The sequence below is a fragment of the Paralichthys olivaceus genome, chromosome 2 (genome assembly GCF_024713975.1).
Source record: "Paralichthys olivaceus isolate ysfri-2021 chromosome 2, ASM2471397v2, whole genome shotgun sequence".
Classification (NCBI taxonomy): Eukaryota; Metazoa; Chordata; class Actinopteri; order Pleuronectiformes; family Paralichthyidae; genus Paralichthys; species Paralichthys olivaceus.
This window is the reverse complement of record NC_091094.1, coordinates 4,291,806-4,314,160: the sequence shown is the minus strand read 5'-3', so window position 1 is coordinate 4,314,160 and position 22,355 is coordinate 4,291,806. Positions and strand designations below refer to the sequence as shown.

At 42.5% G+C, this 22,355-nt stretch overlaps 1 protein-coding gene across 1 annotated transcript in view; it reads left to right on the top strand.

Moving 5' to 3' along the window:
* Positions 1 to 20,868, top strand: part of stab1 (stabilin 1) — a 44,594-nt gene extending 23,726 nt beyond the window's left edge. Inside the window, exons 37-70 of the mRNA XM_020096853.2 lie at positions 2 to 115; positions 452 to 647; positions 1,571 to 1,666; positions 1,789 to 1,834; positions 2,490 to 2,569; positions 2,646 to 2,771; positions 3,120 to 3,193; positions 4,560 to 4,631; positions 4,923 to 5,042; positions 5,144 to 5,191; positions 5,527 to 5,607; positions 5,755 to 5,901; positions 6,183 to 6,317; positions 6,391 to 6,450; positions 6,659 to 6,835; positions 6,944 to 7,036; positions 7,234 to 7,380; positions 7,634 to 7,690; positions 7,784 to 7,931; positions 8,671 to 8,820; positions 9,595 to 9,699; positions 10,009 to 10,125; positions 10,766 to 10,898; positions 11,025 to 11,085; positions 11,681 to 11,825; positions 12,790 to 12,923; positions 13,488 to 13,653; positions 14,055 to 14,161; positions 14,784 to 14,903; positions 15,214 to 15,345; positions 16,258 to 16,362; positions 17,525 to 17,674; positions 18,193 to 18,297; positions 19,345 to 20,868. Coding sequence (XP_019952412.2) covers positions 2 to 115; positions 452 to 647; positions 1,571 to 1,666; positions 1,789 to 1,834; positions 2,490 to 2,569; positions 2,646 to 2,771; positions 3,120 to 3,193; positions 4,560 to 4,631; positions 4,923 to 5,042; positions 5,144 to 5,191; positions 5,527 to 5,607; positions 5,755 to 5,901; positions 6,183 to 6,317; positions 6,391 to 6,450; positions 6,659 to 6,835; positions 6,944 to 7,036; positions 7,234 to 7,380; positions 7,634 to 7,690; positions 7,784 to 7,931; positions 8,671 to 8,820; positions 9,595 to 9,699; positions 10,009 to 10,125; positions 10,766 to 10,898; positions 11,025 to 11,085; positions 11,681 to 11,825; positions 12,790 to 12,923; positions 13,488 to 13,653; positions 14,055 to 14,161; positions 14,784 to 14,903; positions 15,214 to 15,345; positions 16,258 to 16,362; positions 17,525 to 17,674; positions 18,193 to 18,297; positions 19,345 to 19,404 — 3,807 coding nt within the window. The 3' untranslated portion in view covers positions 19,405 to 20,868. The remainder of the gene's footprint in view (position 1; positions 116 to 451; positions 648 to 1,570; positions 1,667 to 1,788; positions 1,835 to 2,489; positions 2,570 to 2,645; positions 2,772 to 3,119; positions 3,194 to 4,559; positions 4,632 to 4,922; positions 5,043 to 5,143; positions 5,192 to 5,526; positions 5,608 to 5,754; positions 5,902 to 6,182; positions 6,318 to 6,390; positions 6,451 to 6,658; positions 6,836 to 6,943; positions 7,037 to 7,233; positions 7,381 to 7,633; positions 7,691 to 7,783; positions 7,932 to 8,670; positions 8,821 to 9,594; positions 9,700 to 10,008; positions 10,126 to 10,765; positions 10,899 to 11,024; positions 11,086 to 11,680; positions 11,826 to 12,789; positions 12,924 to 13,487; positions 13,654 to 14,054; positions 14,162 to 14,783; positions 14,904 to 15,213; positions 15,346 to 16,257; positions 16,363 to 17,524; positions 17,675 to 18,192; positions 18,298 to 19,344) is intronic.
* The last annotated feature ends 1,487 nt before the right edge of the window (positions 20,869 to 22,355 follow it).

Here is a 22,355-nt window from a genome sequence, read left to right as displayed (position 1 = left end):
GATCAAAGCACAGTATCCTGTCAACATGCGGCCCAACTGTAATTACAGGAAGCGGGTTAATAAGTGGAGGAAGTCGGTCCCGGGCTGTGTCATCAAATGTCTTCGGTCCACCACGGTCTGCACAAATTCTTGGTCCTTGCATGAAGTACCATTCATCTGCGGTTGTTCACCACTTCCTACTATCTGTTGGTGCAGTTCAGCTCTTACTCTAACAAACCTGCAGAGTTTACAAACCTATGTTGCTAACATGCTAGTGAGGCCGAGGGAGCAGATTGGCTCCAGGAGGAAGTTTACTACTACTACAACTACTGCTGCTGCTACTTATAGCTACTACCTCTACTCTTCAATGCTATAGATCAGTTTGGATATAGAGAACTCTGTTTTGGGATTCATGTCTAAATGACAAAGGGCTTAAAAATAAAAATATTAATACCGTTTATCTGTCCTGCAGGAACACGCCTGTTGCACTGGTTACTATGGTCACGAGTGCTTCAAATGCCCTGGGGATGTCGGCAGCTGGTGCTCCAATCATGGGGAGTGTCAGGACGGTAACCTGGGCAACGGGGAGTGCCGTTGCTATGAGGGTTTCCATGGCACCGCATGCGAGGACTGCGAACCAGGAAGATTCGGAGTCAACTGCTCCTCCAGTGAGGACACTCCTCCTGACACAAACACTCCTAAACACAGAGACACGCCCTGAAGTTTTGTCTGCAGTAATGTATTTCCGCCACAAGGGGCCGTTACTTAGTTAAACTGACCAAAAGCACAAAAGTATAGTTCTTGGAGCCATAACGAAGCACTGGTACAACATATTTTGATGGCAGCATTTAGCTTAAATGTCTGTGCATGAGATGCAGGCTCACTGAGGGAGACTAAGGGCTGCTGCACACTAGAGGATAAACGGGACGATTTTAGACCCGATTTTCCTCTTCCGGGGGCGTTCCCGACTGGAGGTCACTCTGTGCCGATTATCTGCCCAAATAATCCTGAAGTGTGGGGGCTTTACAAAATAATCTTAATACTACTGATTGAGTCACAGCCTCCCCAATCTCGATTATCCCCGCAATAACGAGAAAGAGAGAGAGCGGGCTGACCGGGAAGCGTCACCAAGCACATGTTGCGTACTCTTACAGCTGTGACTAAAAACAACAATACATTTCCAACTCATCTCCAGCTCGCACTGCTAAATGTTGAGTCATGACTTCATCCATAGTTGTTGTTTTATTCACTGCAAGACAAGAACACACAACGTCAGTCCTCCTCCATGTTTGTTGTCCTTCTGAAGTCACGTTTAATCAGTTTTCCACTGGAAATTGGCCAATAAATCTACAATACTAACGAACCTATGATTCTAACACACTTCCAAAGCCAAAAACCTTACAATTCTAACAACCTTGCTGCGGTAACAGTAAAACAAACACATGACACCAACTGGACAAACAATCTCAAGCAGCACAAAAATGTACAATTCTCACAGACCAGCAAATCTATGATGGTGACTGATAAGATGAAGAAATCAGAGATTATCTCTATAATGCATCATTGTTTAATGTGTGTGTATCTGTTGCAGAGTGTGTGTGTGACCATGGGAAGTGTGAGGACGGTCTAGCAGGAAGCGGGAGGTGTTTGTGTTATAAAGGTTGGAAAGGAGTGTCCTGCTCTGTAGGTAAGACACACACACACACACACACACACACACACACACACACACACATCTCACTCAGTGATTTTCTCTTACTTGTTATCACCTGAACTCATTGTGCATGTGTGTGCGTGCATATGTCTCAGAGATCAAGGACGACGCCTGTGGAGGTGTGTGTGACGAGAACGCCAAGTAAGTCGTCCTGTTGTGACCATGGCCGAGTTGTGTGTCATCTGTTTGTGTAATTTGAATCGATCATCAGTGGGTTTAGGGCAATACGTTTACCCAGAATGCAAGGGGATGAATGAAAGACATACGTGGTTGTCCGAAAATGTTAATCATCCACTACATAGCTCGTTTTCCTCTTTTCAGTTGTATCCAAATGTCTCTTAAAACAACACAACAAGACCTCGGGCTCTAAATGACGAATAATAAAAAGATGGTGGCACTGAAAGCCTTAGTTAACTTTAGTTTTACTGCTGTACAAGAGGAGGAGACGTGTTGCTCATCTTTATATACAGTTTATTGTCAACGACAGTGTGTGTTTATTGTGATTCAGCTCTAAATCTCCACATAAGTTATCTTAAGGCACATTACACAGTAAAGAGTTCGGTACTCTAACCTGGAGAAGCCCAGCAGTTGGTTTGTGAAGCAACATGTCACCCAGAGCGTCTCATCGATGCTCTGTGGCACAGAGGAATAAGCTAAATCAATCTGACAGTGCTCGTCACCGACGTGAACCTCACCAGACTTATTCCATGACGCAGCAAAAATGATCACAGACAACAGAAATCTTCAGCGGCAGCTTCAGTAGAAATGTGACATAAATGTTTGTGCTCTGCTGTAGCTGCATAACAGGGCCACAGGGAGTAGCTGCTGCTTGTCTGTGTGTGGCTGGATATGAAGGCAACGGAACATACTGCAAAGGTAAAAACAATCACACACACGAGTACGTGCTCTGTGCATGAATCAAATCTGATCACTTTTTCTCTCTGTCTCTCAGAGCTGGATTTGTGCAGCAGGTCTAACGGTGGATGCTCAGAGTTTGCAGTCTGTAAGAAAGTCTCCGCAGGAGAGAGGACCTGTACCTGCAAAGAGAGTTACACTGGGGATGGAGTCATCTGCCTGGGTTTGTAGTCCTAACTCCTGACCCCGTGATCTCACATCCCCGACCTAAAACTCCAGACATCTAAACAAGTTCTGGCCAAGAAACTTTCAAATTCAAGCCCTTGAATGTTCACTCATATAAAATGATATATTTTGTGGAGGAGCTCTGACATGTTTGGGAATCCTCTATTGTCTTTCTTCTCCGGGGGAGAAGGTTCAGAGAAGATATCATGTGTATGTGTCCAGCGTTGTGTTTAGCCCAGCTTGCCATTCTAGCTCTATGAAAAGAAACAAATACACCTTCCAACAACTCCACAGCTTTCTGATTCAAACGTTGTGTATTTCATAAAGAAATATTTTGTGTTCACAGAGATAGACGGCTGTCTGGTGAACAATGGAGGCTGCCACAAGTCAGCAAACTGCATCAGAACAGGTCCCAACATTGTAAGATATCACTGTCCTGTAATTAAATCTGAGCTTCCCGCGGTGTGCACGGTGTTAGATGTGACCCAGCGCTGTGTCAACCTTGATTTCAGGGTTTAATTTCCTCCTCAGTTTCTGGAGGCGGCAGTTAAGTGAAGATTAAACAGCGTCTGAAGGTTTCTTCTTCTACTTCTGTGTCTTGCAGTTATTACCTACACCGAGGAGGTTTTCAAATGTGTTTGTTAGTTAGCAGAATTATGCAAACACTACTGAATAGATTTCCCCCGAAACACAACATTAGAGATATCTTGTTATCCTGAGTCTACACATTTTGATTTTTTCCTGATGAAACTGTGGCATGACTAAATAGATTATGGAGGGCTGCCACATTCTAGGTAACTAATCGTTAACACTGCTTTGACAGTTTGTCCTTGGCAGCGCTATGTGCTCTCAGAGTGCCCTTTTACTTTTTACTGCTCTGGCCACCATTTGGAAAGTTTTCCTCCGTGTTTCACCCTCTATCAGGACGGCATTTCCATTTCCTAAGAACTGAGCTTTTCCCAAACATCCTCTAGACTGTGTCTTAAAACATGGCTTGGTGTTCCACGTACAGGGAAAATATTGTTTTCCAAAGCAATGATGTCATCTTCCCGCTTTGTGCAGCAGTTAGGTTCAGAAGGACTTTCTCTTACTCCCAACTTTCTTCAGTGATTACTCATTTCAATGTAATAACACAGCTGTGGGTATTAACCACTTTATATGTTATATTTATGATCTTGACAGAGACGTTGCATTTATAAAATTTGCTACACAGCAGCTTGGAAATTCTGGTTAACGTGTTGTGTTTATGGGCCGTGGTTAAATCACAGTTTCATACTCATTCCACTGACAACAGGAAAAATACATAAATAATTACAATAAACATCTTTATTGTTAATGTGACTTCATTAAAACACAATGCAGGAGGCGGCAGAGAGCAGGAGGACACAGGGTGGAGGTTAGAAGGTGCTGGTTCTGTCTTTACCTGCTCAGTCACAGCTGAATCTGTGGCAGGGAAGTTAAGATGGTAACTTTTTGTCATCTGTGATCATCTCAAATGTCGATAACCGATGATACATCACAGCAGCTGTCATTAACCTGTATTCAAGTTTATTTTGTCAGACAACGTCCTGAGCATGAAATGAATGGGACCTGCCGTCTGTTCCGCTCTTCATGTTGATGTTTTTAATGTGAATGCCCAAAAGAGGCTGGAAAAGAAAGAAAATTGTCCACTTGGAAAATTGTGGATGCCAGTTGATTTTGAATCGGAATTGCATTTTAAAATGTAGACGTGATGGATGAAGTTTTTGACTGTTGAATTGACTGACTGTTTTCTTTTCTTTTCCAGACGGCCTGCAATTGTCGACAGGGCTTTCAAGGATCAGGGAGGTTTTGTTATCCCTTCAACCCCTGTAGAATTGTACGTCTGTGTATCATCTGTTTCTTGATTGATTATGTTCTGTGTTGTTTTATGGAGACAAGTCTTAAAGGTCTGAATGACGTCTTTGGAAAGAGCTGGTTGTTAGCAAAGGCAAATGCAACATACAAAAGGTACTGGTGGGGTGCCACACAGTCAGAGTAAAGGATCAATAGATTAAAGACTAAATCATAAAGAAGACCAACTGGTGATACATGCAGATTGTGGATTGCAGGTCTTTTAATTTGTGTCCTGTAACATCAGTTTTCTGTTTGTGTGTGTGTCTGTGTGCAGAATAATGGCGGCTGCAGTAGAAATGCTCGTTGTGTGTACTTGGGTGAGGGCCAGAGGAACTGCACCTGCAACGGCAACCATGTGGGCGATGGAGTTGACTGTCCTGGAATCACATTCCTTGTGAGTCGCATGACCTCTGACCTTCGACTTGCCTCTGACCTTCTGTTGCCACACCTCTCCTCTTCACAGGAAGTTGTGATGTTTGTCTGTTTGTCTTACAGGCGGTGTATCGATCAGCTGAGAACCAGTTCTTACACCGAATGCTGGTTGTGAGTTGTTGTCATTTATATTCAAATCCATAAATGATACCGTTTTCTTCTGGCTGTATCCGTGCAAAGCAAATCGAGAATCATGTCATATTATTATACATATTGAATGAAGTATTGTTAATTCAAATACGACCAGGGATGGAAAATATGTTGCTCTGCTTCGCCGTAGACATTAACGATATTACAAATACATTTTTCCCAAAGATTGATTTGAGGTTGATTTTATGTAGTTGTTATCACACTGATGTATTTTTCTGCTAAGTTCAGTTTAAGTTCTTATCCTCATGATGATCTACCTCCCACAAGCTCATCTTGTTTTGTTTTGTGTTTCTCAGCTATCAAAATCTAGAAGTCTTAATAATGGCGGACCGCTCACTGTCTTTGTTCCTGTTATGGAAATCTACAATGCTTCAGTTGTAAGTACAGTATCTACTTTATGTATGTAATCAAATGCAACAATAAATACATTTTCAAGAAAACATATTAAAATATACTTCTGGAACATGCATGATATGTGTAGCATTGATATCCGTGTGTGTGTGTGTGTGTGTGCGCCCGTGCAGATGGAAGAATGGAGATCACGTGGTCGTCTCGCTGACTTGGCCCATAACCACGTTGTTTTCTGTGAGATTTTGACCTTGAGTGACCTCCGAACAACCGAGCGTGCCGTCTCAATGTCGGGACACGTGCTACACTTCAGTGTGCAGCAGGTAACGCAAACAAACAGGTGTTTGACCAGAATGATAGAGACTATGAATGATCAACTCAATCCAAATTCAAGTTTATAAAAAAGGTTTCACTGTTCGGCTCTTTTCATTTTTACCAAACAGCAGATATAGTCGATGCTCTGTCACACTTGCATTTACAAGGGGCAGAATGATTCAGTCTGTGTCTCTCGAACCGTCTCACCTTTATTTTATTTTCATCTCACCTTTGTTTGTACCTGTCTGTGTTACCCCTCCCTCCCCCTCCCTCCCCCTCTCCTCTGCAGGGTTCAGTCTGGATCAACAACAGCTCGAGGATTGTGAAGAGTGATTACACCACACAGGACGGAATCATTCACTACATTGACGCGCTACTGACGCCTTACCAGCTGCAGGACAGACCACTTGTCCAGCCTGACATGGTTTGAGCTCAAATGATTGATGATTGATCAGATTTCATGGACTGGGAGTGTGACCATCCCCCTCTCTGTTTAGATGAACTTCACCTCCGCAGCTGCGTTTTATGGCTACAGCCGCTTCTCCAAACTCATGGAGGTAAAACAATAACAACAAAACATGTTTCTCTACTACAGCTACATCTGCCACACTGACAGCGTTTGGAGATGTTTTTTTTTCCATTCAGTTTAATATTAATATAGATGCGATATCTTTACATGAAGGGGGAAGTATTGAAACAAAAAATTACCAGTATGGGCACTGGTATTGAAAGTACTGCAAGTAACCTTTTACGTTGACACTGTAGGATGCAGGTTTGCTCCCTGAGCTCCAGATGGCCGTCCACCAGCCGTTCACCATGTTCTGGCCCACAGACGAGGCCCTCAACTCCCTGCCGGCCGAACAACAGCTCCTGCTCTCCAGTCCTGACCACCAACAAGTACTGGCTGCTACTGTGAAGGCTCACATCCTACGTAACATAAGGGTAGGACATTGACAAAGAATGAGACAAATTATTATAACATACAGCTGTTGGATATTGGACAGATTGACATGATTTCCTTTGTGCCTGCCTGTGTGTGTGTGTGTGCAGGTGATGACTGTCACTCAGCCAAATAAATATCGCACGACGTACCGCACCATGCATGGATCCACGCTCAAATTCAGCTGTGACAAAAACCTTGTGGTGAGAAAATACACACTGTTACAAACCTATACTGCAGCCAGCCACCAGGGGGCAATGAACATGATTTTGGCCTCACTTTAGGGCGCTGTCATTTCATCCATCTTTTTCTACAGTTTACGAAACATGCAGAAACTGAGACGTATGTAATATTATGTGTTAATAGTTACTACTGTGTGTGTGTGTGTGTGTGTTTTCAGGGGAATATAGTGATTAATGAAAATCAAGCAAAGTTTGTGGAGCGCCACCTGAACTTCCAAGAGGGCGTGGCCTATGGCATTGACCATTTACTGGAACCACCCGGCCTGGGAGCGCACTGCGACAGCCTTGAAAACACAACTTCTTACGTCAGTAATGTTATTAATATTCCTTTTATTAGTTCACTTGCTTGACTGTGCGTTCACACGCTCCTCCCATGCAAACAAGACTCTTTGCATATTTCTATGCGTATTTTTGTTGCAAAGTCATTGAATGTCAATGACTGTTATTAGTGACTGAGCTAACAAGCTCACTTAATAACTTTAACTGGGATTTAAATCTGTCCCAGCGTTTGTCCTTTTGGAATCTGGACTGAATCTGACTGTCTTTAAAATATCTCAGGGAAACTGTGGACACTGCCCATTCCCGCCAGCCTGCCCCTTCGGACACCAGAATATGGTATGACCTCCCCCTCTGCCAACGAATCTGAACAATAGCAGCCTGTATATTTCATTTACTACAGAGATAAATGTCATTCCTGCTTTTTTCCAGGGAAAGATAGAGAGTTGTCGGTTACGCTCCAGGGGGGTCTACAAACGTTGGTATAGTCATTTGGGCCGAATGGGCTGTAAGAGAGTGTGTCAGTCTCCTGTCTGGATCCAGAAGTGCTGCCAGAACCACTACGGCCGAGACTGTCAAGGTAAGGCAGAAAAGGAAGGAGGGGATGAAGTGAGGGAGTGAGGAAGGAAAGATGGGGGGAAATATTTTATCCTCTCAAGGCTACAAAGTTCATTCTTGGAGATTTACCGATTGATGTTAAGGCGACGCTAGAGGAAAGATTCATCCTCTGGATGAACTGTCTGATGGTGCTATTGTACAAGAAAGATCGGTAGGTCACTAAAACTAATTCATCATCCTCTGTGGTTGATTTTAGTAAAATCTGGACAGTGGCTGATGTTGACTGAGTGTGAGCGTGAGAATGTTGCCATGAAAGCTCTGGTTGGTTTCATGCTTGTGTGTCATCTTCCTGTCTGGGAGACATTTTGATTAGTCACAGAAGTAACACTGAAGTGTCTCTGGAAATACAGGCTTCATTGTTAGTTACACCTGAGTTTAACAAATCAAAACAAGACGTCCCACTAAACTTAAACTGCATCTTTTGCATCTGCCAAGGCACATTTCTACTCTGTAGATCACACCCTGTGTTGCTCGTAATCAGAAATTCAAAGGGAGAAAGTTGTTCTTTGTATTAAGTTTCATGATGGCACCGCCCAAGAGACAATGTATGATGACCCATCGACCACAGACCCTCCAGCTGCCGTCACCTCTGCAGCCTCGATTTTAACGTCTTTTTAACAAAACAGAACTAGTGGTTAACCTGATGAGCCCTCCTAGTCCAGAATGTGTTTTTGATTCTATTCTTTCCCTTTGTGTTCCAGTCTGTCCAGGTGGCGTGGAGGCCCCTTGTGGCGCACACGGGACCTGCGACGATGGTTTGCGTGGTTTTGGACAGTGTAGGTGCTTCACAGGCTTCAGAGGACAAGCTTGTGAACTGTGTGAGACTGGCTACTTCGGCCCCAACTGCACAGGTACAGCAGATATAAACATACAGCCGGGCGATCCTCCTAGATACTACTACTACTAGATGAATACTAGAAACAGTCATCACAGGAAAATCATCATTCAAGCCTCATTCTGAAAAGCTGACACCAGAGAATATTTTGAATCTGTGGTCGGAGAAAAAAACTGTAATCATTAGACAATTATCAAAGAAACAATCTTTAAAGCACTGATTTAATCCTGCACCCCCACCAGACGAAAAAAAAGTCAACCCTATCATCTCTCCAGCAGACTGTCTCCATAGCAACACTCCACACTTGCCATCACACAGCTGGGTGTGCTTCCAGCTCAGGACACATCTGCCAGCTGTCTTCACTCAGAGTCGTCCAAACATTAAACAGCTGCTGATCATCTTCTGTGTACACGGTTGTTAGTTGGAAGCAAGGAGTCTTGTTGCTGAATTTATCCGGATCTGATCCAGAGTCAGAAACTGATTTTACTGATTTCCACAAAAAAAGTGTTTTCAGGTTTCCACAAAGTCTTGAGCTTCAGCTCGTGGATAACACAGCATAGTTTAAAGCTCTGATTGGCTCCTACCTGGGGAAGTGTAGTGGAGACACGTCCACCAGCAGCTGATTTGGAGCCTTGGCAAACAAAGACTCTGAGATTTAAAGAGAAATTCAGACAGGTTCCCAATTAGAGTCAGATTTTCACAGTGTGACTGATTTTGCTGTGATCCAAACCAACCAGTCACCTCAGTAGCTGGAGTCATGGTTTCCTTTGTCTCCCTCTTTCTCTCTCAGCCTGTCTCTGTGGACCTCAGGGAAGGTGTGATCAGGGCACTGAAGGGTCTGGAGAGTGCATCTGTAACCCAGGCTGGAAGGGCGATCGCTGTCAGACGGACATAGGTGAGTTTCCCTCTGAATGCTATCAACATGAATCCAGGATGTTTATGAAGGAAAGTCTGGTTTCATTCTGGATTTTTGTTATTGTCAACACATTTTGTGAAAAGACCAAAACTAAGAATAAGTGTGTTATTTATGACTTGGAGGATTGCACATCTTTGATGAACATGTCTGCTCTCCGAGTTCTTTCTAGAAGTTATTTGCAGATACGTCGCTCATATGAACTCCTGGACTATATATTTTAGTTCAAGAGCCATTTGTACCTTCTCACCTCCTTTCCTCCGTTGATGAATCATCTATCTGTCTCGACAGGCTCGATTCCAGAGGAGTGCCGGCAGTGTCATGATCAGGCCGACTGTCTGCCAGGTGCTGGGTGTCAGTGTAAACCTGGGTTTCAGGGAAATGGTACCTTCTGCAGTCCAGAGCCACGTGAGTGTTCTGCAGCTCAGGAGGATAATTTAGCAGCCAGAGATAATGAATCCGTGCAGACTGTCCACACGTGATAGATCCTGAATTAAAGTAGCAACATGAAATGTTGGTTTTAATTAGTTCTTTGATGCAATAAAAATGTCAAATGAATGATTAAGACCAACCTTACCAGCACATGAACATATATCGGTGTGATAAGAACTACTTAAAATGACAGAAACATCTTGAAAAATGTATTTGATGAGTATTTTTGAGTTTTTTATTTTGGTCCATGTCCGATCCACTAACATAGAGGAGGCAGTGTTTATGACCAATACTGCAGCCAGCCACCAGGGGACCATCGCTTTGTCTAAGTCTATGGTCGCACAGCTCAACAAAAGCCTCTGTAAGATGAGAGGAGCTGCAGAATCAGTGGATAACTCTCTGTTGGCTCATCAGTTTGAGTTTCGTCTTTCACATTGTGACATCGTTTTCATACATTACTATATAAAAATACTGAGCACAGCCACTGTAAAGAAAAGGTTGGCAGTTCTCTGAGGTGCAGGTGCTCTCAACACACTGCATAATGATGAGGTGGCCATCTGAAGGTGGCACGTTTACAATCCTCAGCGTGAGATTAGTTTTATTTAAAACTCTGCAGCTCCAGACCTCTGCTCCGAGTACAACGGCGGCTGTCACCAGAACGCAGACTGTAACCAGACGGGACTGGTCGTCAACTGCACCTGTCAGAGTGATTACCAAGGTGACGGTTACTCCTGCAAGCCCATCAACAGGTCGGTGTAGCATCATTCAAATCCTGCTCTGCTGTTGTGCTTTCAAGCAAACATGATTTCATATCAACATGTTCTTAGAATGAGATTTGTGACGTCAGGCTGCTGGATTTTCTTTCTGTATTCCAGGTGTGTTGAGGAGGCAAACGGTGGCTGCAGCGACTTTGCCTCCTGCAAGTTCACTGGTCCAGTGAGTAGAAACCTTATTGCAAATCTATTATTTTGTCACTGTCTGTACATGCAAGTAGCCTGATGATAGAATTCAAACTTTTTATTCACAACCTACCTCTACAAATTAAGAGGATTCATGTTAACAGAGTTTGTGTCTTTATCTTGTTATTTGCCAAATATGTAAAAAAACTATATAATTTTACATCAAAGTTTCTTTTCTCTTCCTGTAAAACACTTTTGATGACTCATCCTGCACTCAGGGGCATTTTTGCGTCCTATGAAAATGAACTGCTCGCTTCAGATCTCGGCTCAAACATTTATGGCCTCGCTCCAAAACAAATTTGATGGTGTTTCATCCTTGTCCAATGACTCGGTTAAATCAGGTGTCGTCAAGGCTGTTGGTGAGAAGTCCTCCACAGCAGAGCACAGACTTTCCTCATGCCTCGTCATGTTGAGCTGCTAGCTACTTTCAAACACAATTGGCGTTATTGGCTGCTCAATGCTAATCAGTTAAAGTTCCCTCTAAGTAATAACTGGTTTACTGACCAACTGCTCAAAACACAAAGCCTGATTTTCTGTTTTAACCTGATCACTCAGTAATTTGCTTCTTCCAGAACAAGCGGGACTGTGAGTGCCTGCCAGGGTATGTGGGTAATGGAGTCCAGTGTCTGGAGAAGCTGGTGCCCCCTGTTGACCGCTGCCTGGAAAATAACGGAGACTGTGACCCAGTGGCCTCCTGCAAGGACCTGCATTATCATGGTAACACATCTGCACTGACGTTTATCACAAAAGCAACACATGTTCAATGTTTTAATGACGGATCTGTTACCATGGTAACACACACCAGTGTAACACATCTGCAGTTACTACCATGGGCAACTTTTCTACTCTGGTAACACATCTATGGCTTTAATTATCGCCACGGTAACACATCAGAAATGCAATGACATGGTAGTACACTGCTAGTAAAGTTTATTCCCATGGTTACATACTTGCACTATCCTTTATTAAAACAGTAACTCATCCATAATATCTTGTTACCACGGTAACACTCAACAATAAAAGGTCCATCAAATCCTCCCTGTAACCCCAGATATTCCTTATCACCATGGCAACGCAAAATCCATCCTGTAACACCAGTTAATTTATGTTACCATGTCAACCACAGTTAACCTGAGCCTACAGCTACCAGTGTAATCATGTTTCGTGTCGCTTCTTTGGAGCAGGAGCCATTTTGACCCCATATACTACTCGATGCAGTTGCCATGGTAACTGTAGCTTCGACAGTAGCTGACCTTTATAGTGTTCATATTACATCGGGGATTTATGGAGGACCATGTTTAGTAGGTCTGGGTTTGAATTGTGAATTTTGTGGATCTGGTTAAAAAAAAAAAAAAACACAAGCTCCCGGTGGGAAAACAACAGGCGACGCCCACAACTCGTTAAGACCCTGAGCTCATTAAGGCTCGTTGAGCACTGGGTATTGTATTTCGGTCAATTCCCAGAGATGATTGGTAGCTGGTGCTCATGTTGCACATTTGTGGTGAAACTTTAAAACGTTTTTGTTAAAACATCAATCAGACACGAGGACAAGGTTTCATATCTCAATATTTTTCCGTGAAGTGAATTTTGTTTTCACTTGTCAACATTGAGTTGTACTGAACATTACAGAATGACAATAATCATTGGTAGCAGTCAAGGTAACGTGGTTATTGTGGTTCAGCCAACACAGCTGGAGTGTTCCACCTGCGCTCTCCAGAGGGGAAGTACAAGATGAACTACAGCGCGGCCGACGCCGCCTGCCAGGCCGAGGACGCCACACTGGCCAACTTTAAACAGCTGGGAGACGCACAGCAGGTACACCACCTACAGGAGGAGTTTCAATAGAGCCAACCGACTGCTCAGCTCACCACACACGTATGAATGAAGAACCAGGGTTGATGAGGAGATGAGGTGCCGGTGTGAAGGCTGATCGGAAGGAAGCATAGGAGACACAGGAGAAAGAAAAACTGAAGACGCAGCCAAGACTGTGGCAAAAGAGAAAACGAGGAGATTGCAGAACCATTTTAGAAAATGCTGATGAACACACTAATGAACACATTAACTAAATCTAGTAGTTAATTAATATTGATCTCGTCATTTCAAACTATGAGGTCAGATTTATTTTTGACTCAGGCAATTATCAGAAATCCAGCTGCAGATGCCACAGTGTCGTTTTTAATAGTTCACCTTTTGATAGAAAAAGCACCTGACGGATGTATCGTACACGATCAAGGTCTATTGTGCTTTTGTTAATAATATCTTCTAGCTAAATGTGAATATTCATTCTCATTTATCTGCTGCTCTGACTGCAGCAGTGCATGCTGGAACATGTGATCAGTCATCCATCATGCTGCTGTCGTTCTTCTCTGGTCCTGACAGCTGGGGATGCATCTGTGCGTGGCCGGCTGGATTGAGGGGGGGAGAGTGGGCTACCCGACCCGCTTCCCTTCAGTCAGATGTGGAGACAACCACGTGGGCCTGGTTATGTACAAAGAACCTGTGGACCAGAGCAGCAAGTACGACACCTACTGCTACAGGCTCAAAGGTACCGCGGCAGCACAGTTCAGATCCACCCTGATGGTTTGATCACAGGAGAAACTCCACCATCTAGAGCTTGTATTGATGATACTCTGCGAAACGACGTCATGTGATATGTGACGTATCTGCATGCTATTGGACTATAGATAGAATATTTCATGACCATATAGAAGAATGACATCATCATGACATCACTTTATAAATCAAGAAATGATTTATATTAACTCTTGCAACCAATCAGATTAGATTCACATCTCATTTAGACGAACTAATCATCATATGGTATAAATGATGTCATTATGACGTCAGAGTCCATGGAAACCTATTCATTTCTGTGTGTGTGTCTGTGTGTGTGTGTGTGTGTGTGTGTGTGTGTGTGTGTGTGTGTGTGTGTGTGTGTGCGTGCAGATGTTTCATGTACATGTCCCACCGGTTACGTCGGAAACGGAGACTTCTGTAACGGCGTCCTGACCAACGTTCTGGCAACATTTAGTAACTTCTCCATCTTCTACAAGGTGAGTGTGACACCTGGAATGGGAGTGATATTTATGAGTGTGTGACATTTGTTGTGGATCCAAATAAATCTAGATCTAGTGATTTTAAATGCTGTCTCATGAGGGGACTGAGTTTATTTGTTGTACTGAGGTTACCAGGTAGAACTGTGATGACGCTAATGTACACAACTGACGATACGTCCCTAACATCCGCTGGTGGTTGCTAACATTTGCTAGCGGTTAGCAGCTTAACTGGTGCCGAAGACCTTTCAACGAATGAGGGATATTCACCATCTTGTCTTATGTTGAGTCACCTCAGAAATAATGTGCAGATGTTTTATCTTAGTTGAAGACAAAGTATGATCTTAGTTTAATAAGATTTTCTTTGGTTGATGGCAGCACATGCAGCCTCACATGTCACCATCAGAGAAAACGTGCAGTCTTGTTTCAGTCTGTCCCTCTCGTAGATGTGATTCATTAGTTCCAGAGTCAGTGAATCATCCTGAGTCACGACAGTTTTTTAAACCATGTTGTACATTTGTAATTTACAGAACTGTTATGACAGATTCAGGATTTGACAAAGATTTTTATGTCTTAACAAGAAATGGACTTAATCTCTCTTTCTCTCTCTCTCTCTCTGTAGTTACTGATGGATTATAGTGACTCGACCTCAGATGGCAAACAGCTCGTTGAATTTCTCTCTCACAGGAAGTCCGAGGTCACACTGTTTGTTCCTCATAACGCCGGCTTCACCACAAACCAGGTGATGTACAGCATCAATAATAAATTACAAATGACTCATTTCAATAAAATTACGATCACATCTGCTCATTCACCAGTTTAAATGAAGTGTTTAATGTTCCAATGTTTTCCTTCAGTATTTACTTTTTTACCATTATGTTGTGCTTCCATTTTCAAGAAATAGTCGGCTCCACATTGAACATAGTAACTAACATTAACTCCAAATGAAGTTTTTAACCTTCAGAGCTGAATTGATTTAATCAGAATACACATGTTCAGACTGAGTTGTGGGTGACATCTACTCTGTTTCTATTCTGTGTTTGTGTCTTCAGACTCTGTCTGGTAGAGATCTGGAGTATCACATTTCAGCCAATCACAGCAGACGACCGTTCAAAGATCTGAGACATGAGGAAGTCATCACATCGAGGCTCGGGTTCAACCTGACCATTACCCACAGCAACGAGGTCAGAGACACACACACACACACACACACACACACACACACACACACACACACACACACACACACACACACACACACACACACACACACACACATTAATCCAAATAGGAAAATGTAAGGAAACATTAGATGTTCATGGTCACACATGTAAGAAATGACTTGTAACACATTAATGTTGCTGTAAGCAGCTTAGAGAACATTTAAATTCTGTATAACTGATGAGTATTTAATTTAAAATGGATAAGTCGCTATATTTAAAAATGATAAACTGAAACTAGTAGAATTATATTGTGTTGATTAGCAGTTTACTAAGTTTTATATTTCCATTATAAGCCACTTATAACAGCCTTTGGGTTGCCAGGTCATGTAAAATCCTACTCCAGCGCATCATTTAAGAAAGTCCAGGAGACTTTCTTAAATGACTTTGGGTTAGCACAAACTGTTCTGGGAAAATATTTTTAGAGATAAATATTCAGCCTCAAATTGAAAAAATTAACATTCATGTTGCACAAGCACTTGAAATTATTTAGCAGCTATGCTAGTTGGCTTTTCACCAGGGACAAGCCAACAACAATCCTTCCTCCAGCTATCAATGTGTTTAAAAATCCACATATCCACAGCACACTGATCCAGATGTTCCTCAGCACATTCAATAAAGTAATAAGACAAAAGTGTCACACTGGAGGAAGAGTTTCCACAACCTGACAACCTGAGTGCTGGTCTTATTAATGGACAATAACTGATCCATCCAACATGCCGAGCTCTACAGGACAGGTTCGGAATGTCCTGAAGTTTTTTCCTATATATTCATTCATTATTTCTACACCAGAAATGAAAAATTACATTATTATTGCATCTTAGAAATGTTAAATCAAAGAGTTCCCTTGTTATTAATATTGAGTTTTGCCCTCAGAGCTGTAAACTGGTGAACAAGCGGCTGCTGTTGGACTGGGACATTCTTGCTGTAAACGGGATCATTCATGTCATCGAGGCTCCACTGTCTGCACCCCCGCCCCCGGTGAGTGAAGATGGTTCAACCCTGAGCTGTTGACAATAGACCATATTCACACGATGGCCATTTTCCTCTGATGCTCAGGGTCTGAAGCTCAAATGTTTTTACGAACAGAATAATGTTTGTGCTGCTGTGATCCGGGTTTATAATTCATATAAACACAGAGACTCTCACTAATTGTTTTCATTTCACATGTACCTAACTGATCAGCACCTGAAGAGACAATACATTTCAAATCTGGAGGGACAAGTTTAAACTTAATATTTGATAGCTCATTAGCTCCCATTAGACAACAGCTAACAAACTGTAGATTTTAACAAATGCTCCAAATATCTCCTGAATCTTTATTCATATATTAACCTCATTCCTGAGTGTGGGAGTAGAGTTGCTGTGGAGCCTAAGAGGATTAACCAGAAACAGGCCTTGGTGCTGATGTTAAATGGTCTCCTCCTCTCAGTGCCGTCACATTATCACACATCTACACAAGGTCACGGAGTTCTCAGCAGCATTCAGCAGCCACCAACACTTCACTGCAGTCTGAACTCACATTCTTCAGTCAGGAAAAACAACAGCAAATGGACGAATACTCCACTATCACAAAAACACCACCTGAGGCTACATCCGTACCGACACTCTGGTTTTAAAACTGCGTTTTAGCTCCGTATCTTCGTCCACAACAGAGACTGTACAAAAAGATACAGGACGCTGTTCCACTTCCTCCCACCTTCTTGAAATGAAGATGAAAACATCTGGATACGCTGCCATCAGGCGTATTTGGAGTCAGAGTCTCTTCAAGTTTACCTGAAACATGAGCACTTGAACAGTGTGATAAGAAGGAGTCTTTATTGACAGTGAATGGTCCAGACCAGGATGTTCCTGTGGACATGAGCGGGACGATCTGTCCTGTTTGTCCTCTGACTCGAAACTTAATTGATCATTGAACTACTTGAGATTTTATCTTCCTCTGGGGAAATAATGATGGTAGTGATGACCCGGTACAGCGAGTCACGTTTCCATGGTAACAGTGCAGCAGTTACCATGAAAATTGGAGCTGGACAGATACAGAGTGTGTGTGTGTGTGACATGAAGTGGTAACAGTCAATAGGGTTAATGTGATGTCCTCGCCTGTGTATTAATTGTCATACGTGTTTGTTGTAACCACCTCCAGATCTCCTTTGACGCTTCCAAAGGTCACACCAACTCCAGCAGCACAGTGTCAGCCATCTTGGTTCCAATGTTATTTGCATGTGTGTTGGCTGCGCTCGGCTACTTCGTCTTCAAACACAAGACCGATGCCTTCCGCTTCCAATACTTCAGGGTGAGACACACACACACACACACACACACTCACATCCTCAAGCTGAAGTTTCTCCCAGTATGTTCTCATGGTGACCTGAAGGTTAAAGTTGTAAAGTATTTTCTTTTTATCAGTACATGGATTACGTAGTTAGCACGACGTCGCCGTACAAGCAGTTTGTTTGAGTGTGTGTTTGTACAAATTATCTCAAAATGCATTGAAGGATTTCCACAAGACTCGGTGTGAAGATTATTTGGGAGTGTTTCTGCATATGATGCCAAGTTTTGGAGCTGAAAATGATGTCATACAGTTTAGTCATGCATTAACTTTTGGAACCAATAAGATTAGTGATACGATCCCCCATGAGTGTGATGTGTGATATAAACAACATGTGTTAATATCGCAACTGCTCTGATTTATCGTTGTTGAAGTGTTTGATATTTGAATCCTTCTGGTTTTAATATATTTGAGGTTAATCAGTGATTCTGGTGGCTCAGTGTCGTCCTGCGAACAGCTGACTGTTGTTTCCTCTGTGACAGAATGAGGATGAGGACGGTGCAGCAGGTGGCAGTAACAAACCAGCGCTGGTTTCAATCCCCAACCCTCTGTACAGTGGCTCCAGGGCCTTCACCGAGCCGTTTGGGGTGAGTGAGATCTGAACATTTACCTGAATCACTGTTGTATTGGTTTGTTTGTATTGGTGCAGGTGTAACTCAACCCCTAACCTTTGGATGAAGTGCTTCTAGACATTAAATTCTACACACTGAACCTTTAAATGTGATGATGCACAAAAAGAATTTAAAAAAAACCCCAAAAACTTTTTCCGAACTTGGGATGTGGCTTTTGTCTACAGTTGAACAAGCCTCCTTCAATAGTCAAGTTTTAACAGAAATGTGTCTATGACATGTGCACACACACTTAAAATGGTCTCTTTGAATGAATCTGTCTAATTAGCCAATCGCAGTCAACTTTTCCATTTCTGCAAAGCAACTGCTGCGTCACCAGCGAGTGCTGAGTTACTACGGTGACCGGGGCCCCCAGAGGAAGGAAGAAAACAAAGACAAATTTCTCTGAATCCACAGGAAGAAAGGTTTTTACCAAAACCTTGAATCGTGAAATGATTTGTGAAGGACACTGTGGTTCTCAGTTCACAGACTCTCAGTAGTTTACACTTTCCCTGTCTATCAGAGAACAGACGGATGTTTTCAGCTGCGCCATCTCACGACTGTCCGAGCTGCAGGATCACACTTTATTACAGACGTAGTTTAGTTGTTCACTGAGACAACAGGTGGGTTTATTTACTAATCTATCACGTTTTTCATGATTTTGTGACAATCAATGAAAAAAGGTTCTGGTAAATGCACATTTCTCTTCTAGTTTTTTATTGTTGTTTCAACACTTGATCGATGGTTTTAAACGTCCAAATCAGAAGCGATTACTCACATGGTGGATTTTAATCGACAAGTTGAAAAACAGTCGAAAAGAAACCCAGCTACAGTTTGTGAAAAGTCTTTTCTGTACATTTATAACTTCAGCCAGTTCTCACGACTCTTTATTTAGGGAATAGCTGAAAACAGGTTTATTGCTGTGTGGTGGAGAATTCAATGAGAGGATCGTGAACAGCGCTGCACACTGAAGTGTAATTATTAGTGTCGGTTTCCTGGTTTGATCTATTTCTCTCCTTCCTGCAGGACTCCAGTCTGGAAGGGGAACCTGAAGAACCTCCAAAGATTCTGGATCTGGACCAGTGAAACCAGTTGAAACAGAACAACTGGAGCTGTGTACAAACCACAATAACCTATAGACTTCATCATGGTTCAGCTTTGGACAGTTCATCTATATCCAACTAAGAAATACGAGTTGTCAGTTTGCTGAAATGAAAAACTATCTTTTTCAGTAATCAATCAAATGAAGTGAAAGTGTTTCTGTGGCTCTTTCAGCTCAGATCTTCAGGAGTTGTACATGCAAGCAACTGGATTTGCTGTGTACACTTGTACAACTCCTGAAGATCCCACGACCTGGGACAAAATATACAAAACAGTTTGTTTATCAACAGGATTATGTAAAAACTACTGAACACATTTCCATGAAACTTGTTGGAAGGATGGGATATGGGCTAAGAGTATCCCGACTAACAGATTCTAGACACGAACTGAAGTCCGGACATTTTCCTGTTTATTAGCAAATGTCACAGTCAATTCCTACAGATATTTTCCACAACTTTTGCTGCCCCTGAGTAGAAAGTCCAGAAAATGTGTGAGTGAGGCCTCCAGAGAATACAGCAGGAAAATTCACAATGAGCAAGTCTGCACCCAATTTTCCAGATTCCAGAGAGTTCATGTGTGAAAATTATGAAACTCAGCTGAGAGCAGGTTGTGAATTCACAGATAAATGCAGATGTATTTTATATTTAATTCCTCTGTCCACAGAATTGCTTTGTTTCACAAACGGTTAAAAACACACCAATAAATGAATCTTCATTAAACACACTGTGCCTTATTTTGACTCAGTGACACCTGCTGCTGGAAGAACTCACAAGAGCAAGAAACATGTATTAATCCGCCTCTGAAGATAGTCCCTGACAAATGTCCAAGAGGACGTTCTTTTAGGGAAGAAATGATATTTGTGAGCTGCTCTTAAATTAGATCTTCAGAAGGATCAAACAGTTTGAAGAACATCAGCCTCAACCCCTGAACACAAACTACTGTCGCACTGCAGCAGCTGCGTTTCCTCCAACCACCATGTCCACCAACATTTCAAATCAGTCTCTGAGATGACGTTTGACTCTGTCTGTCTGCCCGCTGCTTTTTTTAATCATCGATCTCTGATGATGTTTTTCACTACTGAAGTTCTGAAAGTGCCGATGTGGTCATGAAACAGCTTAATGACACGAGGGGCTGTGAGAAGGACATCACTGCAGACTCGTCTGATTCCGTTCAAACCACCGACCATCACAGACAGCAAATGATCTGACGTCGTCATGGGCAACAACAGACAGCAAAAATAAAATGTTGCATCAGTTTGCTGCAGCCACATCAAAGGAACAACAAAGGAGCCAAAATGAACTAATGTGTTCCTGATGTTCCTGGTTTTAATATATACTCGTGTTATAAACGATGTTTTATCTAAATGTCTGTGAAATTTAATAATCTATTACACAGTTCGTCACACTACTTGTTTGGCTAATAATCTGAAATAAATTGATATTAAAATTATTGGGTTTTGTTGAAGTTAATCATTTAACATTTTAGTGATAATTAGCTTTTAAAGCCAAAAACTCCACATCATCCAACCCTGTATCTGTTTTAATAACAAATGAAATAACAATCCTTTCTTGGATTTCCGTAATTTCTTTGCAAACAGAAATATTTTTTTATCAAATATTTTTTTAATTTTCTCGAAAACCACAAACCTCTGGGTCAGTGTCCTTGTGTTATTGGCTTCTACGTCTGAAACAGAAATGTTCAAACACAAGAAACGTGTTGACACAGCCAGTGTGAAAGCAGCCATGTTGTTTATGATGGAAATGTCCTCCCCTCCTCGGCTGCTCTGATCTCACTGTATGAGACTTTGTTGTTCTGCTGCATTGAACGCTAGCTTGCGCCGAAAACCCCCAAACGCTCTGTCACTCTGTAGACCTTCACTTAAAATAGCCTTACTTCTCCGCTGCTGACATTCAAGACACAAAAAAACAAGCCTGACCTCCTCCCTCTGTCGTCCATGTGAAGAAATCAATGCTCACGAGGACACATGGAGCAGTGTGATTCTAAATATATGAGCCACATTGAGAGTAGCTGTGATGAGGCAACCTTTCCAAAATGGAGAGCGAACAGTTGTGGAGGTTCCAGCTGCTTCTCCACATGCTGAGCTCCCTCCCCCCCAACATACAAAGAGCTGAGCTGCGGTGCTGGCGGCAGAGGAGAGCAGATTGGAAAAGGTTTTGCCTGAGAGTCAACACTGTGGGGGAAGAAGCGGTTGGAGGAGTGGGAGGTGTAGAAGATCAGGAACTCTGACCTCCAGTGCTGCTGGCTGCCTCGCCGTCACCGCGGACCTCATTAAAAACGGTGACGATAGCTCACGTCTGAATTCCTGACTGAGACAAAGAGGTGGAGGAGAAACCGAGCAGCTCATCTCAATCCGTCGCTCTCCCTGTCGTGTCTCATGAGCCCGAAGCTTGCGGCCATGTGTGTGATTAACACATAATTTACATACTCTGCTCTAACTGGGTAGAGATGTTCTCACATCTCAATGCTGCCACTTGACGATGCGGTTTCCATCTTGAGTTCTTTTCATGAGTCGTTCACAGATGGGTGGATGGAACCTCTGGAGAAACTCCAGATGGAATTCTGCAGACATCATCCAGAGTTCATGCCTGAAAACAGCTTACGGGAATTTATTGTTTCTAAGTCTTACGGCTAGTAATGGTCCATGTACTGATTACAATTTATAAGTTAAGTATGTTAGTTTTGCGCCAGTGTATGCTAACGTCAGCTAGCTAGGCTTAGCTGGGCAGTATAGAAGATATCATTTTCTGAGGACTAAAAGGAAGTTAGTCAAATTTGTTGAGATGTGCTCCCGCTCAGCTAGAAAAAAAAAACTTTAATTAATTTACTCTTTTATCCAAATTGATGCTCCAATAAAAATACATGAAGGTGAATAAATTCACAAGTTCTGCCATTGTTGTTTAGTGGTGGTCTGCAGG